The sequence below is a fragment of the Scophthalmus maximus genome, chromosome 1 (genome assembly GCF_022379125.1).
Source record: "Scophthalmus maximus strain ysfricsl-2021 chromosome 1, ASM2237912v1, whole genome shotgun sequence".
Taxonomy (NCBI): domain Eukaryota; kingdom Metazoa; phylum Chordata; class Actinopteri; order Pleuronectiformes; family Scophthalmidae; genus Scophthalmus; species Scophthalmus maximus.
The window spans coordinates 2,715,001-2,740,000 of NC_061515.1; the positions used below are offsets into that span (position 1 = coordinate 2,715,001).

The 25,000-nt window shown below is 46.0% G+C and overlaps 1 protein-coding gene across 7 annotated transcripts in view; it reads right to left on the bottom strand.

The window, feature by feature from the left end:
* The window catches only part of oxr1a (oxidation resistance 1a), a 117,349-nt gene that overhangs the window by 90,991 nt on the left and 1,358 nt on the right, over window positions 1-25,000 (bottom strand). For 6 of the 7 annotated variants that reach the window (XM_047334075.1, XM_047334115.1, XM_047334092.1 and 3 more), the window contains exon 1: window positions 3,515-3,555. The exons of the other annotated variant lie outside the window; for it this stretch is intronic. In XM_047334075.1, coding sequence (XP_047190031.1) covers window positions 3,515-3,540 — 26 coding nt within the window. In that variant the 5' untranslated portion in view covers window positions 3,541-3,555. Of the gene's footprint in view, window positions 1-3,514; window positions 3,556-25,000 lie in introns of those variants that run through there. 7 annotated transcript variants of the gene reach the window in all.

Below are 25,000 nucleotides of genomic sequence, written 5' to 3' on the forward strand. Positions count from 1 at the left end.
TTATTCAGTATTTCCAACTCCATCTCTGTTAAATAAAACATGCAATACATCCAACCATCCACTGTGGCTTTGACCGAGTACACAAATACTGTATATATACACTGCACCATATGCAGTATAAAAGTACCAACAGTCTCTTCATCCTTCCGGAAGAAGCCCAGTCTCATCAATCACTCTCCTCCTCAGGAGCAGATGGCGCCATTCGTTCAAATGGTCCACGAGCGAGGTGTGTGTGTGTGTGTGTGTGTGTGTGTGTGTGTGTGTGTGTGTGTGCGTAGATGCATAAGTCATGTTAAGGGACATGTTCATCTGAACAGATTTACGGTGGTGATTCATTGAATTTATGATCCCTATGGATTTTTATTTACACACGCTGGCTTTGATATAACGTAAAGCATCAATGACGCTAAATTGATCACCGTCTGGCTTCAGATGAATATTAATATGAATATTTTTAGGCCAGGGGAGCGTGACTTGTCACTCAGTTGAGTGGCTGTGTTCACCCTGCAGTTAGAGAATGTCCTAAATTCCCATGTTGTTGTTTTTCCTTATCTCTTCTTTGCACGTCACACAGATTTGATTTGACATCTGTATGTGCGCCGCGTATCGCGAATCTTTTAAATAAATACGACTGATGTCGGCCAAACGACGCGGTCCTCGTGCTGCTTCGCACGGGAATGTGTTCACGTCTCTGTGTCCACCTGACGAGGCAGTACGGAATTTAACAACGTCGCACGAGGAGCAGCGAGGCTGCAGTTTTCATTTGCACTAGCAGATCGGCGTTTCATATTTTGAAAGGGACACCCGGCCGCGTGCCCCTCGTCCTCCCGGAACTTTCCTCGGACAAGTCCATCTGGGTCACCGGCTTACGTGCGGCGACAAATCCACTTTTTCTGAATCACAGTGGATTAAAGTTGCAGTGGTCGAGATTAGGAACATGACCCGGGGTGCTCACTTTCACTTGCTCCAACGAGGCCTGTGGCGAAAAAACCTACTTAACAAACCGCCCGGGCACTGGGCCCGAACCAAAACGTTAAGACCCAGAGCCATAAGGCGGTGCTAATAAGGATTGAAATGGAGACGCACACTTTGCCCCAGGTGAGGTGTGGATCTGGAGTTTGAGTGCCGATCCATTTAAAGCAGTGATGGTGCACGGTTCGGACACAATCCGCATTGCAAGTGGACTCTAGACATGTATTTTTTTTCAATATTCATATGCATTTTCTCTCACAGGCCCTTCAATATCTCTGCTACAATTAGTTTTGCAGTCAAGTCATTTGAAGGCACAGTTTACAGGGTGCGATGCTCTATGTCTTATTGCACTGACTACAATGACATGCTTGAATTTAAAAAAAAAAGAAGTGATGTTTCAAAATGACTGATGTTTAAGGGGCAGTATACAACAAAACGGGACGACAGGAGCTGCCAGAAAAAAAATGACATGAGACAACTTGAGACCGTCGCACACTAAACCTGACGGACGTAAAAAGAGAAACGTGTTGACATCTCTGTTTGTGGCTTTAAAACGGTGGTTCTATACGTGGAACTGCGAGAGAGGTTCAAAGACGGTCATCGCCACCATCTTGCAACGAAAGATGGTGGCGTGGGTAAAGATTTTGAAAATTTGGGAGGACCATCTCGTCATCTTACTGCTGTTACGGTCTACGTTGACTAACCAGCCAATGGGAACACAGCATTGAATGAGCTGGTCCACCGTCGCCCCGTCCTGCTCCTCCTCTTTGGTTGTTTGTCTATTAATATTGAGACCAACATTTGAAGTGCCGCAGATGTTTAACTCTTTACGGATGACATTTTATTCTTTTTTAGGGCATCATGTCCTACGGTTCAGTCGGCATCATCGTCGTACGTACGTCTCCATACGTCAAACCTCGACACTGAATCCAAGTTCACTGGATCCACGTTGCACGCGTTTGCCTTGCCATGAACTCACGAGACTGTTGAAACCTCACAGTCTGCAGGAATCATCCGCTTCGCTCTCACGCCTCTGCACATCTGGCCAATGGCTGTGCACAGTGCGAGTGAAGAGTTGGAGAGTTCCAGGCCCTCAATCATGAAGAGGGTTTTTACAAACCGTAAGAGCCGTTTGGATCACACTAATGCCTGATATATTGATGCACGTGTCACATGTTTGACAGTTGCTTACTGCTCCATCTAAGTTGAAAACCTTCATTATGTCGTGGGCGACAGTGGAGCAGCTGATGGTTATAGTTTTCAATCATGCAGCCACGATAATTAAGGCCATCCAACGTTAGTACAGGGGGAATATATGCCTGTTCATGTTGTCAAACCGTCTTATCTTTAATGGGAAAAGGGATGAAGAACTCAACAGACATGCACTGACTTTCAACTGCACTGAATACAGTTTTTATACTCTGGTTGTTGATCAGATACTCTTTGTCCCGAACACTATGAACAAGTGTTGTGTAATGATGACAGCTGCTGCTACAAAAGCAGTCACATAAACATAAAAAAAATTAAATTCTAAAATAATTCAACTCTCTAACCCGCTGTTGTCTTTTATTCTCTCTCGGTAGCGGGCGAGGCAGCAACTGAAGCTTCTTTTTCGATCGCCGCCGCCGCCGCTGCTGATTCTGCGTGTGATCCTACGACAACGGCGAGGATGGTTTTTGCGAATGGATAATGTGTCTGTGAGAAAAGCTGGTGGGTACGGTGACACACTGCTCGCTCTGACTTGCGACGGCTCGTCGCCGCAGTCGGATGACGACGGAACCATCTGCTGCCAAGAACCCGAGCGGCGCTTTCAAGTGGCATATTAAGATTCTGCAGCCACGGCTGACAAATGACCTGCTGCTTGATGAATCTCTTTCAGACCCATCAATGACAAAACCCGATTCGGAAGTCTCTCCATTCTTATCTCTGGGGGAGGAAATGCCAGTATTATCGATTACGCCTTTCCATTTAAAGGCCTTTTGTTTTTGCTTAACATCCGAGCACATTTGATTCAAAGTGGTTCCCTAACCACCACCTATAAGGGTTTGAGTCATTTTTAAAAGCATTAAAATGATTGGAAAATCAAGTATGTATCATCAAAGTTCACAACAGAAAAACACACGAGTTCTCCAATAAGGGCTGCAGCTAACGATTATTTTTTTTATAATAGATTCATTTGACGATTATTGTCTCGATTAATCGATTCGTTGTTTGGTCCATAAAATGTCATAAAATGGTGACTTGTTTTCATCAAAACAACCTGAACCGATTAATCGATTATCAAAATAGTTGGCGATAAATTAAGTAATCGATTACTTATCGATTAACTGTCGCAGCTCTAACCTCAATACAACCAACTGGTCCCTCCAGTTGTTCCGTCGTTTCCATTTGCACTCCAGCAAACTGTGTACTCGCGCCTTTCCTCTCATTATACCTCCTCTTCCTTCAAACACAAACCTCCATTTAAAAGTAAAGGCACTTTTTACACACCATTATGGAGAGAAATTGCTCTCGGGGTAAAACATACGACAGAGTTACATACCCAGCAGGTTCCAGAACAGGTTCCATTGACGCTTGTGCCGAGGAGATAATGGGATCAATCCTTCAAACTGCTCAACTTAAGCGTAGGAAAAGACTTGTCATGTGACCTTGTCCTCATTAGGAGAGTGGGGCACTGTGCTAAGTCATCCGCCCAGTATAACCTACACGAGCAGGTACACACTGACGGGAGGTTGGAGCCGGCCAAGCCGATTTGAGTCCGCCACCGATGCCTGAGCCCAGACCTCAGGGGTTGGGAGGAGGAGGGGGAGGGGGAGGGGGAGGGGGAGGGGGCAGGTACAGTAGATGGGATGACAGAGGGAAAGATTGAGATGGACAGGACAGAGAGGAAAAGAATGGGGAAGCTGTCAGAGCTGGCAAGACGGAGAGACGGGAAGCCGGTAATGCAGAAGCAGCGAAGGAAAAAAATAAAGATGGGGGCCAGGCTTGGGGGGGGGGGTTTGTCACCGCGTGTCCCTGGTGGCCGGGCTCCAGGGGCGTGTCACCTGGGTCTGTTCCAGGTGGTAAAAGCATAAGGGCTCCTGGTGGCGGAGACGTGTCACACTCGACCATCTGGTGATGAGTCACCGTCTCCGCTCTCGTTTTGCTCCGACTGGGCACAAGATCGCAGGCCACCAGTGTGCGTGTGCGTGTGCGTGTGCGTGTGCGTGTGTCTTCAATGCATTAGCACCGTATTTCACATCATGGCAACTCGGCAGAGACGTCATCGGTCGAGGCCGAGAGTGTCTGGAGTCCATCTGCGATGCAGTGACGGAAGAGGCCTCGACAACTCACTCCATCTAGAGAGGGCTCCGACCTTCCACAATAAAAGTCTCGCGTGTGCCGGGCTGAAATGCCAATTGGTTAAAAAAAAACAACAACAGCCATAAGACCGGGGAAGAAAGTGAGAAGGCAGAAATGCTCATATCGTGCAGCCGCACATTGGCCGAAAAAATGCGACAGCGTGCTGCGAATTAAAACTAAAAAAGCATGCGAGAGACACGCCGCAGGCGACGCAGTAATCCCACAGTGCTGCGTCGCCTGATGGCAGCATGTGCGCTGCCTCCTAGATGGACGCAGCCAAGGAACAGACCGGCTCCTGTGTGACAGCTCCCCACCTCCGGGCCACGGCTGACCCAAATCTGTCTCTCTCTCTTTTTGGTCCTCTGCTTTACCCACAACTCCATGTCAACTGTTGGGACAGTGGACGCTGCACTTTTCCCTCAAAGCCCCAGCAACCACTGCTCACACCATTGTCACGCCGACGACGACCCAGCTCCGGCAGCCGTACTTCTACTGCCCCCTACCCACCGACGCGAAGCTTCACTTCACTGCAGATTGCATATAGATACAGTAGAAAGACAGAAGCGTTCCCATTCACTTTCCAAATGTGTTTAGAATGATTTTTTAAATTAGTTTGTTTGACGCTATTTGTAGAAATAGCACTGGCAGATTATATTTTTTAATAAAAGTCACTTGAAAGTCCTTAAAATATTTAGTTTTTCACATGTGAATTGATGGGAAAGTGAGAATATTCCATCTGTTTTTTATGATAGAAATGAAATATTTCAGGAATATTGTAGAATGGAGTGTCTATATCTTGACAAAGATTACTCACTGCACTTTGATTGAAAAACGGAGACGTGACTGTCGAAAACATTTGCATTAAAAATTAATTCAAATCGGGTTTTTTTGGTTTTTTTAAGTAAAATGTTAAGGGCTCAATTATGAACAAAATACATATGAAATTACGACGAGATGCAGAAAAAAATGAAGATATTTTCCTTGGCTGTACCTCTCTGCCTATGGTTTTGTATCTTGGGCCTAAGATCTGAAACTTTGAATTCAAAGTGAAATCGGTGAGCCATCGCCTCCTTTGAGGGGAAAGTACGGTATAGCTCTTTAGTGACTAACAGGCCTTTCTCACAGCAGAGACACTTTGACTTGTTACAGAAGAAAAAGCCTATGACCCGTGGCTCTGTACAGTCAGTGACCCCGTGTGAACACACTTGTTCAATTGAATTCAGTCTTTGGTGAAAGAAAAAAAACGGCCTGTAGGTGAAGAGTCCTGAAAACCGTCCGGCTGTGGAGAAATACAGGGGCCACTTTATGTATTCCTACACAAAAACTAAGTTACCCAACCACTTCCGTGATTTTTGAAAGAGAAATAGTGAACTACTGAACTCAACACATACATCATTTTGTTAAACTGAACAAATGTGGAGATACTTTAAGTATTCGATGATGTGTTTTTTTCGACTCATCATAAACCGTATGCATCTGCTTTGTTTTTCTTCCTTGTTGAATATCCCTATTGATTGCGGGGACACTTTAAAAAGAATCAATGAACATAATGAATTAAAAAAGAAAAGATTTATTAAACTGCCTCCTTTATGGATCAAAGGGGCACTAATCCCATTTTAACGCTCCCTAGTTTAGGATCCGTCCCTAGTTTTTGCGGATTTATTGTAGAAAAAACGAAGCTAAACGCAATATTAAAGCAGATGAAGATTCCACCTCCATCAGCGCAAGAACAACGACTCACATTAATGCGACCTGATCCGTGATCCCAGATCAGCGCTCCTATTGTGACAGTGGTCATCAGTATGGGCGCTTTATGGAGGCCGGCCCCGAGCGCGCCGTCCTGTTACATTATATCTTTACAGAGAGGCAACACATGCAACATGTTCTTGAGCGGGGATTCAAAACCACAAAGCTATAAATACACACACACACACACACAGACACAGACACACACACACACACACACACACACACACGCACTGTCAAAGTAGTGCTCTGTCCAAACACAGCAGCAATAAAAACCTGCGGAGGTAACATTTCCGTTCGCTCCACGCCTATCCGTCTTTGTCATGGAAATTCGATAGCACCTCTGGCAGGACAGGGATGGAGAGTTGCTGGGCTGAAGACTCGCACACGGTGAATCATAATTGGGCCGCTGTACATCTTTCATATTTAGCGAAAATAAAGGACTGTGTCTTGTCTCTACGAAAGTCCATCGAATGTCACGGACCTGTAGCAAATATGCTTTGGCAAGTCCGCAGTGTGACTTGCATCACCGAGCTGCTTGGTTTTATATGTTGACAAGGAATAAATAGTTTGACATTCTTCTAAAATTGATATCACATACAGTATCTGTCCGGTAAATATTAAGATGGAAGCAGAGCTGCAGGCTTATAGCTTAAAGCTTAGCACAAAGAATAGGCAAACTATCCGGAATCTGTCTGAAGGTTACAAAAATATTGCACGTCAACACCTCCAATGAGTCACTATTGTTACACTGAATTTCATTAATTTCACACAACTGCTTAGAAGAAATGTCATAATCATACATGAAGGAAATACTGTGAAGTAAGTAAAGAACTTAAGAATTTTTTGGAAAATATGAATATTTTTGGCATTCTAATACTTTTGTTTCTCAACTGTTGAGGACAAACGTCACGTGTACAATTACCTAGAATTAAAATTTGCCCACATGTTTAGCAATATCATTTTTCCTGCAGTGGAGAGCACGCAGGGAAAAGGTAAGTGTGGCTGATGAAAGCGCACTTTCTTACGAATCGACCGTATCGTCTTCATCCTGGCCGTCACCCGCCTGGTAATAGTCATATGGCTCAGCAGTTTTTATGGCTGACTAAACAACAAGGCTCTCCGTCACTGTGAAATCCTGCCAGACAGCAGAATAGAGAGGTTGGGACCATCACACGTCTCCATCCTTCGTGAGAAACACCACCCGCGCCCTGAAATATATCTGGTAATGAAACTCGGCCGCGGCCCATCTGTATTCCGGGACGTTTTAAGTTTGCCAGTGCATAATGATGTTTCGGAGCATAGGGCGAGAAAATGGCTGAGCGCTGTGATGCCCTCCGGAGAGACGAGCACTGCGGCATGCTGATCTGCCCCTCTGGGCTGTAAGTGACGTCGAGGACCGAGTTGTGAGAAATAAACTTAAAGATCCCCTCCAGTCACGTTTCAAAGTGTATAAAAAATAATCTGCTTTGCCTAATATTTTGTTTAACATTGTTGACCCGAAAAAACGTTTTTAAAAGAACGCTGATATGTGTCTGGCATTGAGGAATTTGAGACTATGAATATTCATGATATGCAAATATCACAAGCCACGCCCACCACAGCTGCTCGCGCTGGGTTGACCGGTGGAAGAATGTTGCGCAACAAGATGGCTAGAGGCAACATCGGAGAGATTCAGCTGTTAAACTTTCACCAGCTGCTAATGCTAACGCTAACTCTCTGCTGACACACACCTGCCGAACATTTAGTGGATGCTAACTGCTAATGCTAATGCTAACCGTCTGCTGACACACCTGCCGTCCACTGGTGGATGCTAACTGCTAATGATAACGCTAACCGTCTGCTGACACACCTGCCGTCCTCTCGTGGATGCTAACTGCTAATGCTAACGCTAACCGTCTGCTGACACACCTTTTGACACATAAAAAATCTCCTGATCCAGAACAGGAATGTGAAAACACCTCAATGGTGACAACATGTGTTCAGATACAAGTCGCTATAGTCAATGTCAGACATGTTAGAGAACAGAAACAGAAGGAAAACACTTGGAGGGGGAATAAAAAGTTAATATTTCTACAAGAACACAATGTGAAAAGCTTAAAAAATATTTACTTTTGCTAAGTATTAGTTTGCCTGAGTCTAAAGTTATTACGGTCTGGAATTGGTCGATGGTGGACGACCAATAGGAAAACGGCAGCGCTGCACCATGTTTTCTGTGAGGGTTCAGAGGGCAAACACCCAAACAAAGGCTCCCATTTAGAGCAAATGGATTTCCCATATACACAAAGATATAGACTGAGTCCAGCACTCAATGCATACCTCAGGCCATCACTCTCTCGTTTCTGACCCCTCTATATATCGTCCATCCATCTTGTATGGATTCTGTGCATGGCTGCGGGGTCGCCGAGAGCACCTACTGTGTTCCACACCGGGCGAGTTACAAACAATCACAATTGACGCAGATATTTTGTCCTTGAAGGAGCAGATGGCTGCATGGTGCTGCGCTGGTTCCTTAGGGATTGCGCGCATCAAAGCTGCTTCGTTTCAGAGAGAGGAAGGAACTCGTATAGTTGTAAAAGAGATGCCATATGTCTTGTTATATGTTATTATAGATGTAGTAGTTGATGAAGAATCAACACACCAAAGAGAAGTTTGGAGCTTTGACTTTGTGCATATAATGCCATTATGAGTGTTTTTTTTTAGATCTTTTTGACATATTACATGTATTTTAATTCTGGCATTTGCTGACGATAAAACTTGTGTTTGTCATTTTCATCTTTGGATTTCTTTTGTCATGTTGCCAACGGAGTAGTAGATGATTTATTCTGGACCAAAAGACCAAAGTGAACAGAAAAATGTTCACAAAATATCTTTGGTTAGATTCAAAGCAGACATTTTGCACTTAAATATATTAGAATAAGAGTAAAAAAAAAGAAAAATGAGTACACCTGGAGGATGAAGCGGATTTTTATTTCTCCTTTCTAATTGTAACTCTGTGTAGATGTCGCTGTGTATTTACAGAAAATATGCCAAATATTTAAGTTGGTTACATGGCAAAAAAACAAAACAATTATCGCCTGATTTCTTCTTCAAAACAACACAAGTTTATTTCGCTGCCCCCAGATTTCTGAGACCTGTGGTACTAAACCACATCTGCTGTTACCACCAGTGGCCACAGGTGTCGCCAAATCAACCGGGAGTGAATCTTCTCGATTGCCACTTTTAGAGAACGTCCAGTGTTCATCATTGAAATAAATCCTTTGTTGACAAATAGGAAAACAAAGAGCTTTATCTCCATCTGTGTGTGTGTGTGTGTGTGTGTGTGTGTGTGTGTGTGTGTGTGTGTGTGTGTGTGTGATGTGTTGAGTAAAGTCTGTGACAAGGGAGCAGTGGAGAAGAGCATTTAATCTGAAAGGCCGAGGCCTGGGGAGCAGGTTGGGGGCGTGGCTGGATTACATAAATAGTTTCATGCCGCATGTAAAATTCAGCATCAGACCAGACGTTAATCTGGTCAGATTTAAATTTAGAAAGAGCTTACACATCGTGATGGGAAAACCAGGTTAATCCTTTACAGTGTACACCAACAACAGTTTGTGTTATGTAACCTACAACAACCAACATGTCAACACACATGAACTATACACTAAAAACTATGCTTATCATCTTCTTGATAGCCTAAAGGAAGAGCAACTTCCCTCTTCCAGATGAACATATATGAATATATCATACTGTTAACCTCATGCGATTAGCAATCGATTACCAAATTAATCGCCATCTACTTTGATAATCGATTAAAGACGTTTTGATGCGGAAAAAAAGTACAAATACTCTGATTTCAGCTTCTTAAATGTGAATATTTTCTGTTTCCTTTGCTCCTCTGTCACAGTGAACTAAATAAATTTGGGATGCGAACGAAACAAAAACGTCATCTTTGAGTTTTGGGAAACACGATCGACATTTTTCACCAATGTATGACATTGTATGGACCAAACAACTAATCGATTCATCGAGAAAAATATTTGACAGATTAATCGATTATGAAAATAATCGCTAGCCCTAATTAAATTAAATTTAGCTGACGCTTACAACAAGTGCATTCAACCATAAAGATATTGTCCCAAAAAGTGCAAGAATCATGCGAGTACATAAAAGTGTATCAAACAGGCTAAACGACTTCCATTTTCCATTTTTCCCCCTTTCCTGCTTAATGATTCAAGGACTAAAGTGCCGTCTGAACAGGCGGCTTTTCAGTCTGCGACGGACAGTTTGAACGGTTTCTGTCCTGATATGTCACCGGGTCGCTCGCTCCACCATTGTGGAACCAGGACAGCAAACAGACGGGATCTATAGCTGCCCCCCCCCCCTCGAGGAGCAGGCCGCTCGGCAGGAGCAGGCGTGGTGGACAGGGTGGTGTGTTGGCTCCGCCGGGCAGAAGCAGACAGACAAGAACACACACACACACACACACACACACACACACACACATGCATAAAAACAATCTCAGGTGTGTAGAAACTCATATCATCTATTACACAGAGGTTGTTCACATTATCTATAGAGTCAAATCTGTATGTGTGCGCAATTATCCTCAGTCTCTCTCTTCACACACACACATACACACACACACACACATTCAGCTTGGATTCCCTCTCACTCACACCTCAGAGTCGAGCTGAGAGGAACTCTAGGTGTGACTTTGTGCACACACACACCCACTCACACACACACACACCTCCACCCACCCACCCACTCACACACACACACACACACACACACTCACACACTCACACACACACACACTCACACTCACACACACACACACACACACACACACACACACACACACCCACTCACACACACTCACACACTCACACTCACACACTCACACACACACACACACCTCCGCGGGTGACTTCTCACAGGTACACCACGAGATGACTCTTCATTAGCAGGAGAAGTCACTGAATAATTTATAGCTAATCAATTACACACACACACACACACACACTGGCGGTGTTCCCCGCTGAGCTCCGGAGCCTCGATACAATCGCACCAGACTATTGATTTTAACGACCGGCCGAGCAAAAAAATCTCCTATTTCTTTGAAGTAGTTGTTTTTCATTCATTCATTTCTCAGAAGTCGGCACACGTTGATGAAGACTGATATTGGACTGTGTTCGACTCGGGGCGCACGCACGCGAGCCGGTTGAATTACACTTAATGGGATTCTTTCACAGTCAAATGGGACTTTTTTTGGCCATGACTCTGACACGCGACGGCTGAACAGAACCGACCGCCCTGCTGGTGTGACTCCCACTCAGCCCTTCACCCGGGGATGCTGTTGATTCTGACACAAACTCTGCGGCAGGCCTCTCTTCTATCACTGAGCCAGAAACTAATTTAATTCATTCCAATGAAATAATAACATCACTGGCTTGAACGAGTTGCACCACGCGCTCCGGCTTGGTAACGTGGGTCCACGAGAAAAAAACCCCGTTCCATCCCTGAGCTTGTTCTGCTGCATTATGCATGCGGCCGAGTGGATGCACTGTATTCTGCAAAATGACCTTTCGTGATGACTGTGGTTCAGTGTCCTTGGGCTCTCAGCCTGGGAGTGGACATTATGCAACCGGGGATGACTTCACTGGCCTACACGTGAGTTTCAAATGTCAAACATGTCAAGGATAACAGGGCCAGATGAAGACTGTCCCTTTTGTTGCATCTTTCTCACGGAGGCCGTCGCAGTGCGATGATGAAATACCCCTGGCCCCCGCTAAATGGATTTCCAACATGACTTAATCCCCGAGAAGACGGCCAAGGGGATTCTGCTGCCTGCTAATGAAAAGATGTTGATTGCAATTATACACACACGACCCGAGTGAGTGGGTTCTGTGTTTCCCTTGTATGCTATTCACTGTTTTACTTTTAAATCTCACTGTCACGGCTTCATTTTTTTTTTATCTGCTCTTGTCGACCTTTACAGCACATTTATCAGAACGCCACACGAACACGGGGTAGTCACTTCTGAAAATGAAGCGCTGTGGCATTTAAATTCCCCCCGCCGACCCGACGTTTCGTGTTTATCCCTTTGAGAAAGAGCCGACGCGCGACTAACGCCACGGAGCATTTAGCTTTGATCGCATCCCTCCCCGTGACGGCTTGGCGGGTGTGGGTCATGAGTGCTCAGGTCTTGTACGTTTCCACCGCCTCAGCGTGACACTGAACTCGGGGTGACCCCCGAGACGGATTGGTGAGGATCAGGCGACGGTCACGGGCCTCCTCCGCCGACGGCGTCGCTACCTGTCCCGGCGGCACGGGTCACGAGATCTGATGGGACTTTATGGGGACGTGAAGACCATGTTCTACCAGCAGCAACTTCGTTTCATATCCCTGTGCGGTCCGGTATAGAATATCGAAGAAGAAAAAATCCTAGCGGTACCTCTTATCAACAACGGAACTTTGGACCTCATTCACTACCCCCTACTCACTATAAAGGGAATTCGTTGTAGTGGGCTATATAGTCACTCACCAGCTACGATTTCGGAGACTACTTGAGTCGCGATGGTAATTACTTTTTTTTTGGCGCAGGATTATGACGGTGGACGATCCCATTATATTTAAAATATTCATCTTATACTTGTATCGATACTTATTAGTAAAACACACTTTGAATGGTTTGTTTAAATAAAGAAACATGTATATGCCCTTCGTTTAGCATTTTAGCGCCACAAATCACGTTTCTCCTTCCTGCTGCACCGCCGTCGTCTCGTCTCCTCCCGCCGCCGTTTATCGGCGCAGCGAGCTCAATGCATCGTGGGAAATATCGCTCGGTTAGTGACCATCGGTTGTCCACTACCTTTCACGATGCATTCTGGGATACAATCAGTGCACTAAATAGGGTGTATGACATTTCACTAAGAATTTCGGACACCGCTACAAAATGGCGAAGGCGCAATATAGCAGTTAGGGGGTGATTTCGAACACAGCCATAGTCTTGAACTGTCATGCACACCGCCATCTTCTTTTCCCTTAGGCCAATTAGGCATCCTTTTCAAAACACAGAAGTTTGAGGAGCGATTTCTTCCAAACCTTGTCAAAGTTCTGTTACACCATCCAAACAGACTCCAGGCCGGGCAAGGTACACATCAAGAGGAGGAGGTTACAGTATGGAGAGAGTGTACTGTATCAAAGGTAAATGCTCTTCCTCGCAGGTGGATTCTCCTAAAGCAAGTTACCCCCCCCGTCACATCAGGCCGGTCCAGCTGTGCCGGCAGTTGTCACACGTCACGCTCCATGCAGCCAACACGGCGACACAAGACGAACCGTGGGGAGCAGTACATGACGTATGAAGTATTGTTGACATCAGACACTAGATGCTCTGTGGTACCCTACACCTCTGATGTCTTTTTTTCTCTCGCTATTATCATTCTATCATTTCCCGCAAGGATTATTTTTAGACTACGTAACTGAGATAAAAAAGCAGAAGCCTTTAAAGGTAAATTGCTCCTTTAACAGAAGCAGCCACCAAGACACTGACGACTGCTGCTGAACAGGTTTCTCCTAAATGACGCAAAGGAATAGAGGGAACTGAGCATTGTGAGTGGGTTTTTTTCCGTTCCTGGAGACGAGCCTCCGCAGTGAGATCGGCAGACTGCCGTGGTCTGACCTCACCGACTCCCCCAGCGTCAGCAGAGTAAAGGCCACCTTTCTTCTCTGGTTGGACACAATCTGTTACTGTATCAGATCCCTTCCCCGAAGAAGAACAAGTCCCATTACATCCGCGAGTCTGTCGGTGTTTTAAATGTAATAGGAAGAAGTATAATGGTCTCTATAATTGAACGTTAATGCCCCAAACTGCTCTGAATCTCCATCTATGCAGACGGGCGACTGTGTGCGCCTCTGCAGGCTCTTCGGGCGGAATGATTTGTAAAAGCTTCGCCGCCACATCGACAATTTAATTCAGGACGTGACCGCGGCTACTGCCCAGTCGTGGCTTCACATGTACTTTCACTTGGGATTCATGCATTTCTAAGCACCACGCTGCCACATCCACGTGAACGTGTTTTGCGAGGATGCCGCATATGAGATGACGTCAAATATGAATGTCTGGATTTTCACAAGGCAAGCTGAATGAAATGCATATGCGATGCACCATCAACTCCACCTGTGAGCGGGCAGGTTGGCCGCTGGCGGCGCGGCGCGTGTGAAGTGTCGAAGCCGGTGGCAACGGGACCTATCGCACCTTCCCCAGGTTGAAGTTAGCACGCGACTGGGGGGGGGGCGAACACCACCTTCCCACCAGAACTGCATCAGCACCGTAACACTGCAAACACATGGGACGCCGTAATCAGACTGCACAGAGGTCGTTGCTCGCAGTTTTGGAAAACGGAATTCAATTTGATTGGAGTTTGGATTTATGAGTTTGCGGTCGCTCCGATGTGGATCATATCCACGTGCTGCGACGGAAACCGACTGAGAGACCCAGATATAGACGGAGCAGCGGCGCGAGGTCGGGACGGTGCCGCCGTGAAGTGAGCATTTGTTACGCTGGAGAGAAAAGCTACGGGCCTCACCGGAGGACGTTTATTTCCGGACTTGAGGAGAATGCACAGGAGAACAATGTGGAATGGGTTTTTCATTTATAAACAGCTTGTGTTTGATGAATGTCAAACGCTCCTTGCTCTGATGCGGAGCTGGCAAATAGCTTCTATTTTTACAAGCAAACACAGCTCGGTGATTTGGAGATTTGGCTCTTTGACAACTGGGAACTGTGTCGGGGCAACGCTCCTGTTACGTGATCTATTGAAAAAATGGAACTACTATGCTCTGCTACTGTATAATATCCAAACCTCATGGAGGAGCTGATATTACATCTTGATTTTAAGCACATTGCCCAGGTTGAATCGATCACATTAATGGTGCATGTGGAGGAGACTCAAGTGAGACACTAGCAATGTGCCGATGTCAAGGGCACACAAATGTGTTCATGGATTTAATTCATCGGTCCTGATGTTGGTGGCGGAACAATATTTCCTCCATATGTGTCATTTCGTTTCAGCCATTTTGGAAGTTATATATTATATCATTTTTAATTTTTAATTTGATATTTTTTGGACAATACGCAGCCGATCAATTGCACTTAGGACTGAATACATAATAACTGACAAACGTGATTAATTTGACACATAGGTCCCTCACTTTTGAAATAAAAAATAAAATATTAAATATTAACAATTATTTGCTACATTTGGACCTTTAGAAGTCTTCTGAACTTCTATAGTAAAAATATGTGCAAGCTATGGAACATTGAGTCTGTCTTTTTTATCTTTTTGGCTTCATATGTATCCCATACCATCCTTCACATAATAAATTCCTAATCCCCATGTGCACAGTCACATTAGTATGATTATCCTGTACAGCAGGCTGATAAAGAGCACTCGCTTATTGCAATTGACCTTATTTCTTTGCTCTAATATTGTATTGTCCCCCCCCCCCATGCACTATCTGTGTGCAGTGTCCCGGACTCCACCACATTATCTCCCCCTCCTTCACGATGAGTCACAGGCCCAAACCTCGGGCGACGGCGGCTCAGGAGAGAGGGAGAGATGCGAGATGCGATTTTGAATTCCGCAGCAGCGGTCGGGGAGGAGATGGAGGGAAAGGGGCAGTTTATTTTTAAGATGCCTCGCGTACCACCGGAGAGATGTGTCGGAAACCATTTAGAGATGCTCCGGTGGAACTTAAAAAAATCAGACGTACCTGGACGATTATATATAGTGTGCTTCGGACATTCTCTTCTCCCCCCCACCCCCCGGTATTATCTCCGGAAAATGTCCGAGTGAAGTGAACCCGTGTGAGGAACACGGCAGCAGAATCACCGGAGCCCCCTGCTGTCTGCAAACTCATTTGAATATGTAATTAATAAGTGCCAGGCGCCATCAAATGTGGGCTTTGACGGTCAACAACATTCCCCCCCCCCCCCCCCCCCCACCCCACCCCCTTATAGCTGGCTCCCACAGGCGGGCTGCGCCCTTATGAAAAGACCCCCGTAATGTAAGAGCTCGCAAACGTCAAAACTGTCATGTGATTTCTATTTCTTTTCCTGAAACGCTGGCACATGAGCCGACCTCAGTCAGTCACACGTGAGTCAATCCGAACCGGGGGGGATTCATTCCTGAAAGTAGCTTTCATTCATTGCTTTGCCTTTCATAAGAACTTTAATGATGCTTTAATGATGCTAATGATACTTTAATGAAGTACATAAGCATATTACTTTCTAACAGCTTCTTTTCAAAAACCACTGCAGCTCGCGTCTTAAGTGTTTTTCCGAAGGTTGCGAGCAAAAGAGTGATGGAACATATGCCGCCGCACCTCGCCGTGTAATGTGAGGAGAACTGCCACCTTCTTACACCTTCTCCGTCCTGAAAACACCTCGCACACCGCACGAATATGAATTTATGCTCAGATTTCTCTATAAAACCCTCGCACTGGCCTCCCGGAGCCTGTACAGTCGGTGGAAGGGCTTTTTAACAAGAGGGTTGTGCCTGTGGTGCTCTCTTTTTGATATTCACAACGGCCTTTTATTTCTATTTTTATTGCATTCTCCGACAAATGCAATCAGCTAAAGAGCCGGCGAGGGACGTCAGGGCCGCTTCGCGGTGATGCTCCATTTACTCCATTTTCTAAACCACCTGGTTTTTTGCTTTTGCGCACGTGTGGTATCGACGAGTCACTGGTTCGCAGCGTTTTTTTACCGTTCGGAGAGATTAGCTCGAGGAATGGCATTGAAAAATGCCTGTGCCACACGCTGTGAGGTCATAAATCAGAGTCGGTGCCACACTGGGCTACCTTGCAATGAAGAAAAGCTTGTGGCTTTCAGGTTTTAACGGCGCTCCGAGACCACGGCATCGCCTCCTCGTACATTACAGAGCCCTGTGAAGTCAAACCCATGAGCAGGTCTGATCAGAGTGGCCAGACATTTACAAATCTGATGATGTCACCAACAATATTTGCATTTTCTTTATGGCACAATGCGACATACATTTCATGATTCAAAAAGAGAGCTACTGATTTAATTAAATGATTGAAAAAAACAAAAAAAACATCATTGTGTATTGAATACATTGAATCATTCCTTAGTTATCAAAGTTAATAAACTAAAACTATATAAATACAGAGTTGTGTGAGTGTTGAAACTAGTTTTCCTCAAGTTATCAGCTTATAGTGTAAAATGATATTGATAACAGTTTCGGTGTCTCAAAATTCTTCAGAGCTGTTGACATGCAAGTTAATTAACAGCCTTCAAATTAATCTTTTCAATAACTGGCAATGACCTGAAAAGAGCGTGAAGAAAAAAAATGATGCTGACATAGAGGAGCTACAAATTCAAACTATATGAAAGAATTAAATCTGATGACATCTAATAATAATAAATTTCATTTATAGAGCACTTTTCATTGCTAAAAGCAATCTCAAAGTGCTATATCTATATAGATATCTATATATATCTATATAGATATCTATATAGATATCTATATGGGTATCTTACATATGTGTCTATCATATACTCTTAACATGCTGTGCAGTGTGATGGACTGATCATCACCATATACACACATGTACTATTCAAGTTCTAATATTTGCAAATGATATTTCCGTGAGGATGATTCTTCTGTTCTCTGTGCTCAGACACCACCGTCTCAGAAAAAGGCAAGCAAAACGAAAAATAAAAGGTAGGATTTATGTTCCAAGGCCTCCTGTCAGATAAGGATGAGCTCAGGGCACATTAATCAAAAAAAAGCAGAGCCCCCCCCCCCCCCCCCCCCCTCGCCCGCCCGCCGCAGTAAATCCAGCCACTGCACATTTCCATGATCACAAAAATGTCACGGCGGTCCGAGAAATTGGCTTTGATGCAATGGCAGCGGGAGATAGTCGCAACATGCCGCGTATCTGACCCCCAGCAGTCGGCTATTTGAAGCCATTTTGTCTGGACCCTCTGATGACTTTTATTTATTCATCTACTTATTCCTTAATCTGTCTCTATGTGAGATATGGAATCATCTGAGCCACGCGGATGAAAGCCGAGAGAGAGAGAGAGAGAGGGAGGGAGGGAGGGAGAGGGAGAGAGAGGCAGACTGCTGGGACGGTTCACCCCAACACTGAATTTTCCACACTTTAACAAACACATCCCACCGCCCAGAGGTGCCGTCTCCGCTGCTCCACTTCTGCCCAATCTGTTTACGTGACATAATCCCTCCACCCTCAGAGATGAAGAGCGAGCGGAGAGGAAGCCGGAGACACCGTGGGCGTCGCAAACGACGGTTATTGTCTAAAATACGCGGCAGCAAATGTATAGAAAAAAAACAAAAAAACACCAGCTTTGCTTTCGGCAACACGGACGCGGTCTCCCCGCGCTGCTGATTTTCTTTTGTTGTTGTTGTTGTTGTTGTTGTTGTCGCCCCCCGGTCGAGCAGTGTTCACCCTCTGGATGACATTGAGAACTGATGCTGCTGCTGCTTTGCTTTGCTTTGCTTTGCTGCCGCCGGTGGTGTTTCAACGTGAGTAATGGAATAAAACGTTAATTTGACTCTTGTTCGGCGTTCACCCCAGGTCAGCGATCTCCCCGGGGCACCGGCTGCTGCACCTTGCCGAGCTGCGAGCCATCCATCCAACAGGGGGACGGGCGGAGGGGGGGGGGGGGGGGGGGCAGTGGGCGGAGCGCGAGGGAAAAGAGACGCACAAAGAGACGAAGAGGGAGAGAGAGGGAGAGAGAGAGAGAGGGAGAGAGAGAGAGAGAGAGAGAGAGAGAGAGAGAGAGAGAGAGAGAGGGAGGGAGGGAGGGAGGGAGAGAGAGAGAGAGGGAGAGAGAGAGAGAGAGAGAGAGAGAGAGAGAGAGAGAGAGAGAGAGGGAGGGAGGGAGGGAGAGAGAGAGGGAGGGAGAGAGAGAGGGAGGGAGGGAGGGAGGGAAAGAGAGAGGGAGGGAGGGAGGGAGGGAGAGAGAGAGAGAGAGAGAGAGAGAGAGAGAGAGAGAGAGAGAGAGAGAGAGAGAGAGAGAGAGAGAGGGAGGGAGGGAGGGAGGGAGGGAGAGAGAGAGGGAGGGAGAGAGAGAGAGAGAGAGAGGGAGGGAGGGAGGGAGAGGGAGGGAGAGAGAGGGAGAGAGAGAGAGAGAGAGAGGGAGGGAGGGAGGGAGGGAGGGAGAGAGAGAGAGAGAGAGAGAGAGAGAGAGAGAGAGAGAGAGAGAGAGGGAGGGAGGGAGGGAGGGAGGGAGGGAGGGAGGGAGGGAGGAGGCCCAAAGGGCCAAGTTGATTGTACCTGAATGCAACATGGATATTCATCATATGCCAGGGACAATACTCAGGTACCTTTCATAAGAACTTCAATGATGCTCTAAGTGCATAAGCATATTACATTCTAACAGCTTCTATTCATAAACCACTGCAGCTCACGTCTTTAGTGTTTTCCCTAAGGTTGCGAGGCAAAGTGTGATCGCACATATTCCGTGGTTAAGTTCGTCTCCTCGACAAACCCTTTCTCCGGCTTCTGCAGGTTCAGGCCCTGATCTCTCTTTCTCTCCACGACAGGAACACATGGAGCCGAAACCCGAGGACGTAGTCGATCTCTGCAGCCTCACATAGGATAGTTATCATATGCCAGGGAGTGCACTGGTCTCAGGCCCAATTCTCAGGTTCTTTGGGCTAAAATGATTCACCAGTAAATTTCCAATCAAAAATACCCCAAATTCACTGGTGCCAACTTTTTTTTTTTGCAATGTGAATATACTAAAATACAAATATTTCCATTTTCTACCGTTCATACTCTCAAACAGAGAGAAGTCTGCTTCACTGCACGTGAACCTCAAGGGAACTGTTCACGATAAGAAATAAAAAGCACAGCATGACCACGAAGAGTGAGACTTTTTTTTTGCTTTGACTGCACCTCAACACCAAAAAATCATAACGTTGCATCAGATATCAGGCAGCGTTTGTGTGATGAGCGCAGTTTAAAACGCGAAGCGCAACTCTCCCAGTGTGCAGAGACCGGAGGCGGATCCTTCGCCAGCGCAGCCCGACCACAGGCTGCTGAGTTTCCCGCAAGATTTCCAGTAGTTGCACACGTGTACGTACATGTTTCCGACGCGTTTCATTGGTTCATGAGAAGCGTTTGCTCCTCCGCCCCTCGCACGAGTTCCACCTCGACGCCCCGCCCACCGCCTCCTCTGCATGAGCAGCGTGACGAGGACGAGCTCACGCGACAGTGGCGCTCATTTGTATCGCTGCGGCTTAAGAGGAGGAAAATTGGGTTCGGCGCTTTGGCCTGGATGCAATGTGTCTCCGCGCTAACAAGCAGAAATGCAGCAAAATAAAAAAAATTTGATTGCACGCAGGTCTGAATTGAGATCGTGATCTTAATGCTGTTTAATCCAAAACACACTGAGACAACTGGAATGCACAACCAGTGAGAGGCATTCACATCAGCTCCAGCTTGTGAATGTGAATTATGAACAACATATACACAGTGTTTACTCCAGAGCCATCTTAATGGAGAGCGCTGAAAGTTCTATACCCCCCCCCCCCCCCCCCCCCCCACCCCCCCATCATCTCCCAGCATTCATCACTGCATCTCTCATCTGGCCACAAGTGATGAAAGCACTAATCTAATCGAGAGCCACACACACACACACACACACACACACACACACACACACACACACACACACACACACACACACACACACACACACACACACACACACACACACACACACACACCTCACTCCATGGATTAACAGAGCAAAGTGGGAAAAGGATGAAATGTAAAGTGAGTCAGATTAGAAGTGATCACTTGGGAGCCTTGTGTGGGAAAAAAGAAAAAAGAAAAACAAGCACAAAACAAGAAATGTCAGTAACCCTCCTGCCCTGGCGGAGTGGTGCAGCTCGGCCCCCGCCCCCCAGCCCCGCCCCCCCGGCCGTGGTGAGAGCTCTCCTTTGAAGTGGGAAAACGGAGCCTGGAACGTAATCCTGTAAAATATAGTTCTAAATGAAACTGCATCAAACTTTCATTGGCCGCCGACACCCGGCCTGCTGGCTCACTTTCACCTGTTTCACTGGTGACATTCAACCTACATTGATCGGATGTGCCAGTCATATGAGTTTCTTCCTATGGGTTTCTTCCTCCGCTAAAGTTTTTTATGGGCCTGTTTGTTCATGGTGTGGCTTTCAGGAGTTAGGAGTTAAGTTTGGGTGTTGAGGTGGATCCCCGCGTGACGTCACATGTTATGATTCATATGAAACGGTAACTGACATGATGACGAGCGTATTCTTCTTCTTCTGCTACTTCTTCTATTTCTCCTTTCCTTTCGCACAAGAAGCTCCAGTGTACCCAATGCTAGAGGAGACAGGAGAGGAAGCATTGAGGCTCCCTTCCTAAGCATTTAGCGAAACCGAACAGCTCTCGTCACGGCTGCCGATGAAAATACTTCCGGGTCACTTCAGGATTTAGGAAAACTTGCCAATTTGCCAATCCGACCGCACCCAGGACTGTGTTCCTTCCCTCACACCAAACAGTGACACATAACAAGATGTCTTCCTTGATATTTATCCGGCGTCTCTGCTGAAGGCCCCATGAAGAAACAGAAGGATCGATGTGGCCCTCGACACGCGACGCCTCCCTCTTTCCTGTGTCAGCGGAAAGACCCTCCTCCTCATCACTTCCCTGCGGAGGTTCAGCAGTCCTCCGGCTCTAATGCCGATGCTGTCACTCGCCATGCGCGGGACCTGCCACGTCGAAAGGCTGGCTGATCAAAATGCTGCCGCCGTCTGCATTTTTTTTTTTTTTTCTCCAACTAAGCAGCGGAGGTTCAGACCCACTTGGACATCTGTAGCCCGGAGACTGATGATCTCCACATTGTTCTTGCCTGCTCATGTAGTCCTTTCAAGGCCTTCATACACATATACATATATATATATATATATATATATATATATATATATATATATATATATACATATATACATACACATATATATACACACACACATACATACACATATATATACACATACATATATATACACACACATATATACATACATACATACATACATACATACATACATACGCATATATACATATATACATACATACATATATATATATACATACACATATATACACACACATATATATATATATATATATATATATATATATATATATATATATATATATATATATATATATATATATATATATATATATATATATATATATATATATATATATATATGATGCCATTTGTGATACAGTGCTTTCAGGTTGATTGTAGTCTACTCCACTTAACTTTAATTTAACGTCATGATCTCCTACATCTCTTAGAAGTTAGTTTGCCCAGCAGAAGGTTATTATAAAGCGCTTTTCTAGTCTCATCGACCACGCCAAGTGCTTTTGCAAGTCACATTCACAGATTCTCCCACACATTCACGCAGCGCTGCTGCTGTATTTACCGCACGTCACCTGTCACGTTCATACACTGCCAGCACAGAGGTCAGAGGTCACGTTCATACGCTGCCAGCACAGAGGTCAGAAGTCACGTTCATACACTGCCAGCACAGAGGTCAGAGGCCACGTTCATACGCTGCCAGCACAGAGGTCAGAAGCAATTTTAGGGTTAAGTGTCTTGTCCTGAATTCAGACACTTGAATCGTTGTCAGGTAGACAACGGGACACGATGCGTTCTGGGATTTAAGGCTCACTCTTTTCACCGATGTCACGGGTTCCGCAATCTCAGAAAGTACGTTGTTGGGTTCTGTGTTAAGAGTACTCAGAGCCAGGGATGATGGATAAAACTTATAAAAAATTAAGATTAATGTTGTCTGAAACTACAGTTTCCCTTTAAGCGGGACTGTAGCGCAAAGTAGAGAAAGAATATCATGTTTGTGTGATCATACGTTTACTGTGTTTACACCTGCCAGCCAATCAAAAACTACAGTCTCCTCCGCGCACATTGTAAAATTCAAACACAAAACCTCAGTCAGGATATTAATCAGTCCTGCACACAAGTTACAGCCACACTGTTACAACAACACGCGTCGAGGTCAGTCCAAGGAGAGTCGGTGTGCGGCGTCCGTGTGGCAGCCAGTTCGTGGCGATCGGATCAGCAGGCCCAATATCTGCGAGGGGGGGTCAGCACATCCCAGCATGCGGCAAAGGCCCCTTGGTGATGATCACCAGCTCAGAGCCACGCGGACAGTCACACATCCAATTACCCCGTATGAAGGTCAGGAGGAGCGGAGAATCAATGTCACAATCTGATGTGTAATTACCAACATGTCATCATGAGGCCTAACTGCCACGATGGGGATGTGACGTATCGATCGCTGTACAGTCGAGTGGCGGAGGTGCAGGTACGTGCGGCGGCGCGGGAGCACGCCAAGGACAATGAGTAACACGTGTTCACTTTCTTCATCGTTTGCACGGTTTGTGATGAGTCATCCGCAGCGTCCACGCCACCGCCGGCGTGACAGTTATTTCCTGTTCCTGTCGCGGCAGCTTCTAAGAAACAGCTGGGAGGAAAACCGGTTTGGAAACATGGCCGACAACCAAAGGATGACAGATGAATTACCCTCCGTGACAAGTCAATCCAAGCAGACGTTCTCGACGACCTGCGAGACAATGCTGAGTGACTGCAGCGGCTGGACAACCGTGGTCAAATCGGGGCTATGTGCTGTATGTATGTTTTTTTTTACATTGTTAGAGCTACAGGAGCTCTGCGGCATTTAGGTATAAACTGACAACAAACAGTTTTTAGCTTTTTTTGGAAGTGAATGGAGGCAAATTTTCCCAACAATCCGTGAGCTGAAGAACTGCGTTTGGTTCAGGATTACATGGTTCCCATGCCAACGTGGTTATGACTGACATACCTGCGCATCACGTGAGGTGGGGAGTTCACCGACAACGTGAGTGACCACTCGTGTCACTTCTGACACGTTCGATGACTAGTTAGTTTGTGTCGCAGCTTTAACGATCACCATCTTATCTGAACGGCGTCCGCTCGTTTCGATTTACTTTTCATTCATCTTTGAGTCCGATGTCCAGTTCTGATGATCACAGTGGTGCCCAGCATCGCTGAGACACTCTGTTAATCCTTTTGCCTCTTGCATTGCGGTGAAAGACATTGTGTGCAACCGGCACACCACCACTGGAGCTTGGTACTAGTTACCAGCGGAGAGAAAAGTTCAGATTAGTGACCAGGAAGATGGACTTGGATCAACAGCGCTCCAGTTATGATCCCACGTGAACACGCGCCGTCAAGCCGGGGATATGCTGCACTCTCAGCAAATCACGTCATATTATTGCAGCGCGAGTCAGAAGCCCAAAAGTGATAATGTTTCGGTTTGAGTATGTGCGCCTCGGTTTCACATTTCATTCTATCTGAATAATCTAAACGTAAACCGCCACATTAAGATCTTTGACAAATGAAATCTCAACAAAAGACCTCAATTGCGCTCCTGCACTGTACGTACAGTAACTCGAGGGAACCTTAGAGGGAAACCGATATTAAAAGGCCACAGATGCAGTCGCGCCACAACAGCGAGCACGTAGCAATCGTCCGACGGACACACAGATTTCCTCGGCCACTTTGTCTCGTTCAGCAGTTTGGAGGGAGAGAGAGCGAGGGGGGAAGAGAATGCTTTGTTTCATATTCAGCAAAAATGAGCTTTGGATTTCAGGACGGCAGCCTATTAGAGTCATTCTGAGCGTATCCGTGTCATCCGCTGTGCTGACACAGCTCCCCGAAGACGGAGCGCCGGCTCGGTTCAATCATCCCCTCAGCCACAGGATGATGATCACACACAATGTGAGGAGAGACAGGTGGATGCGTGCGGCACCTAGTTCCTCCCGCCACATCACGATACCGTAACCTCGTCTTCACTTCCGCCCC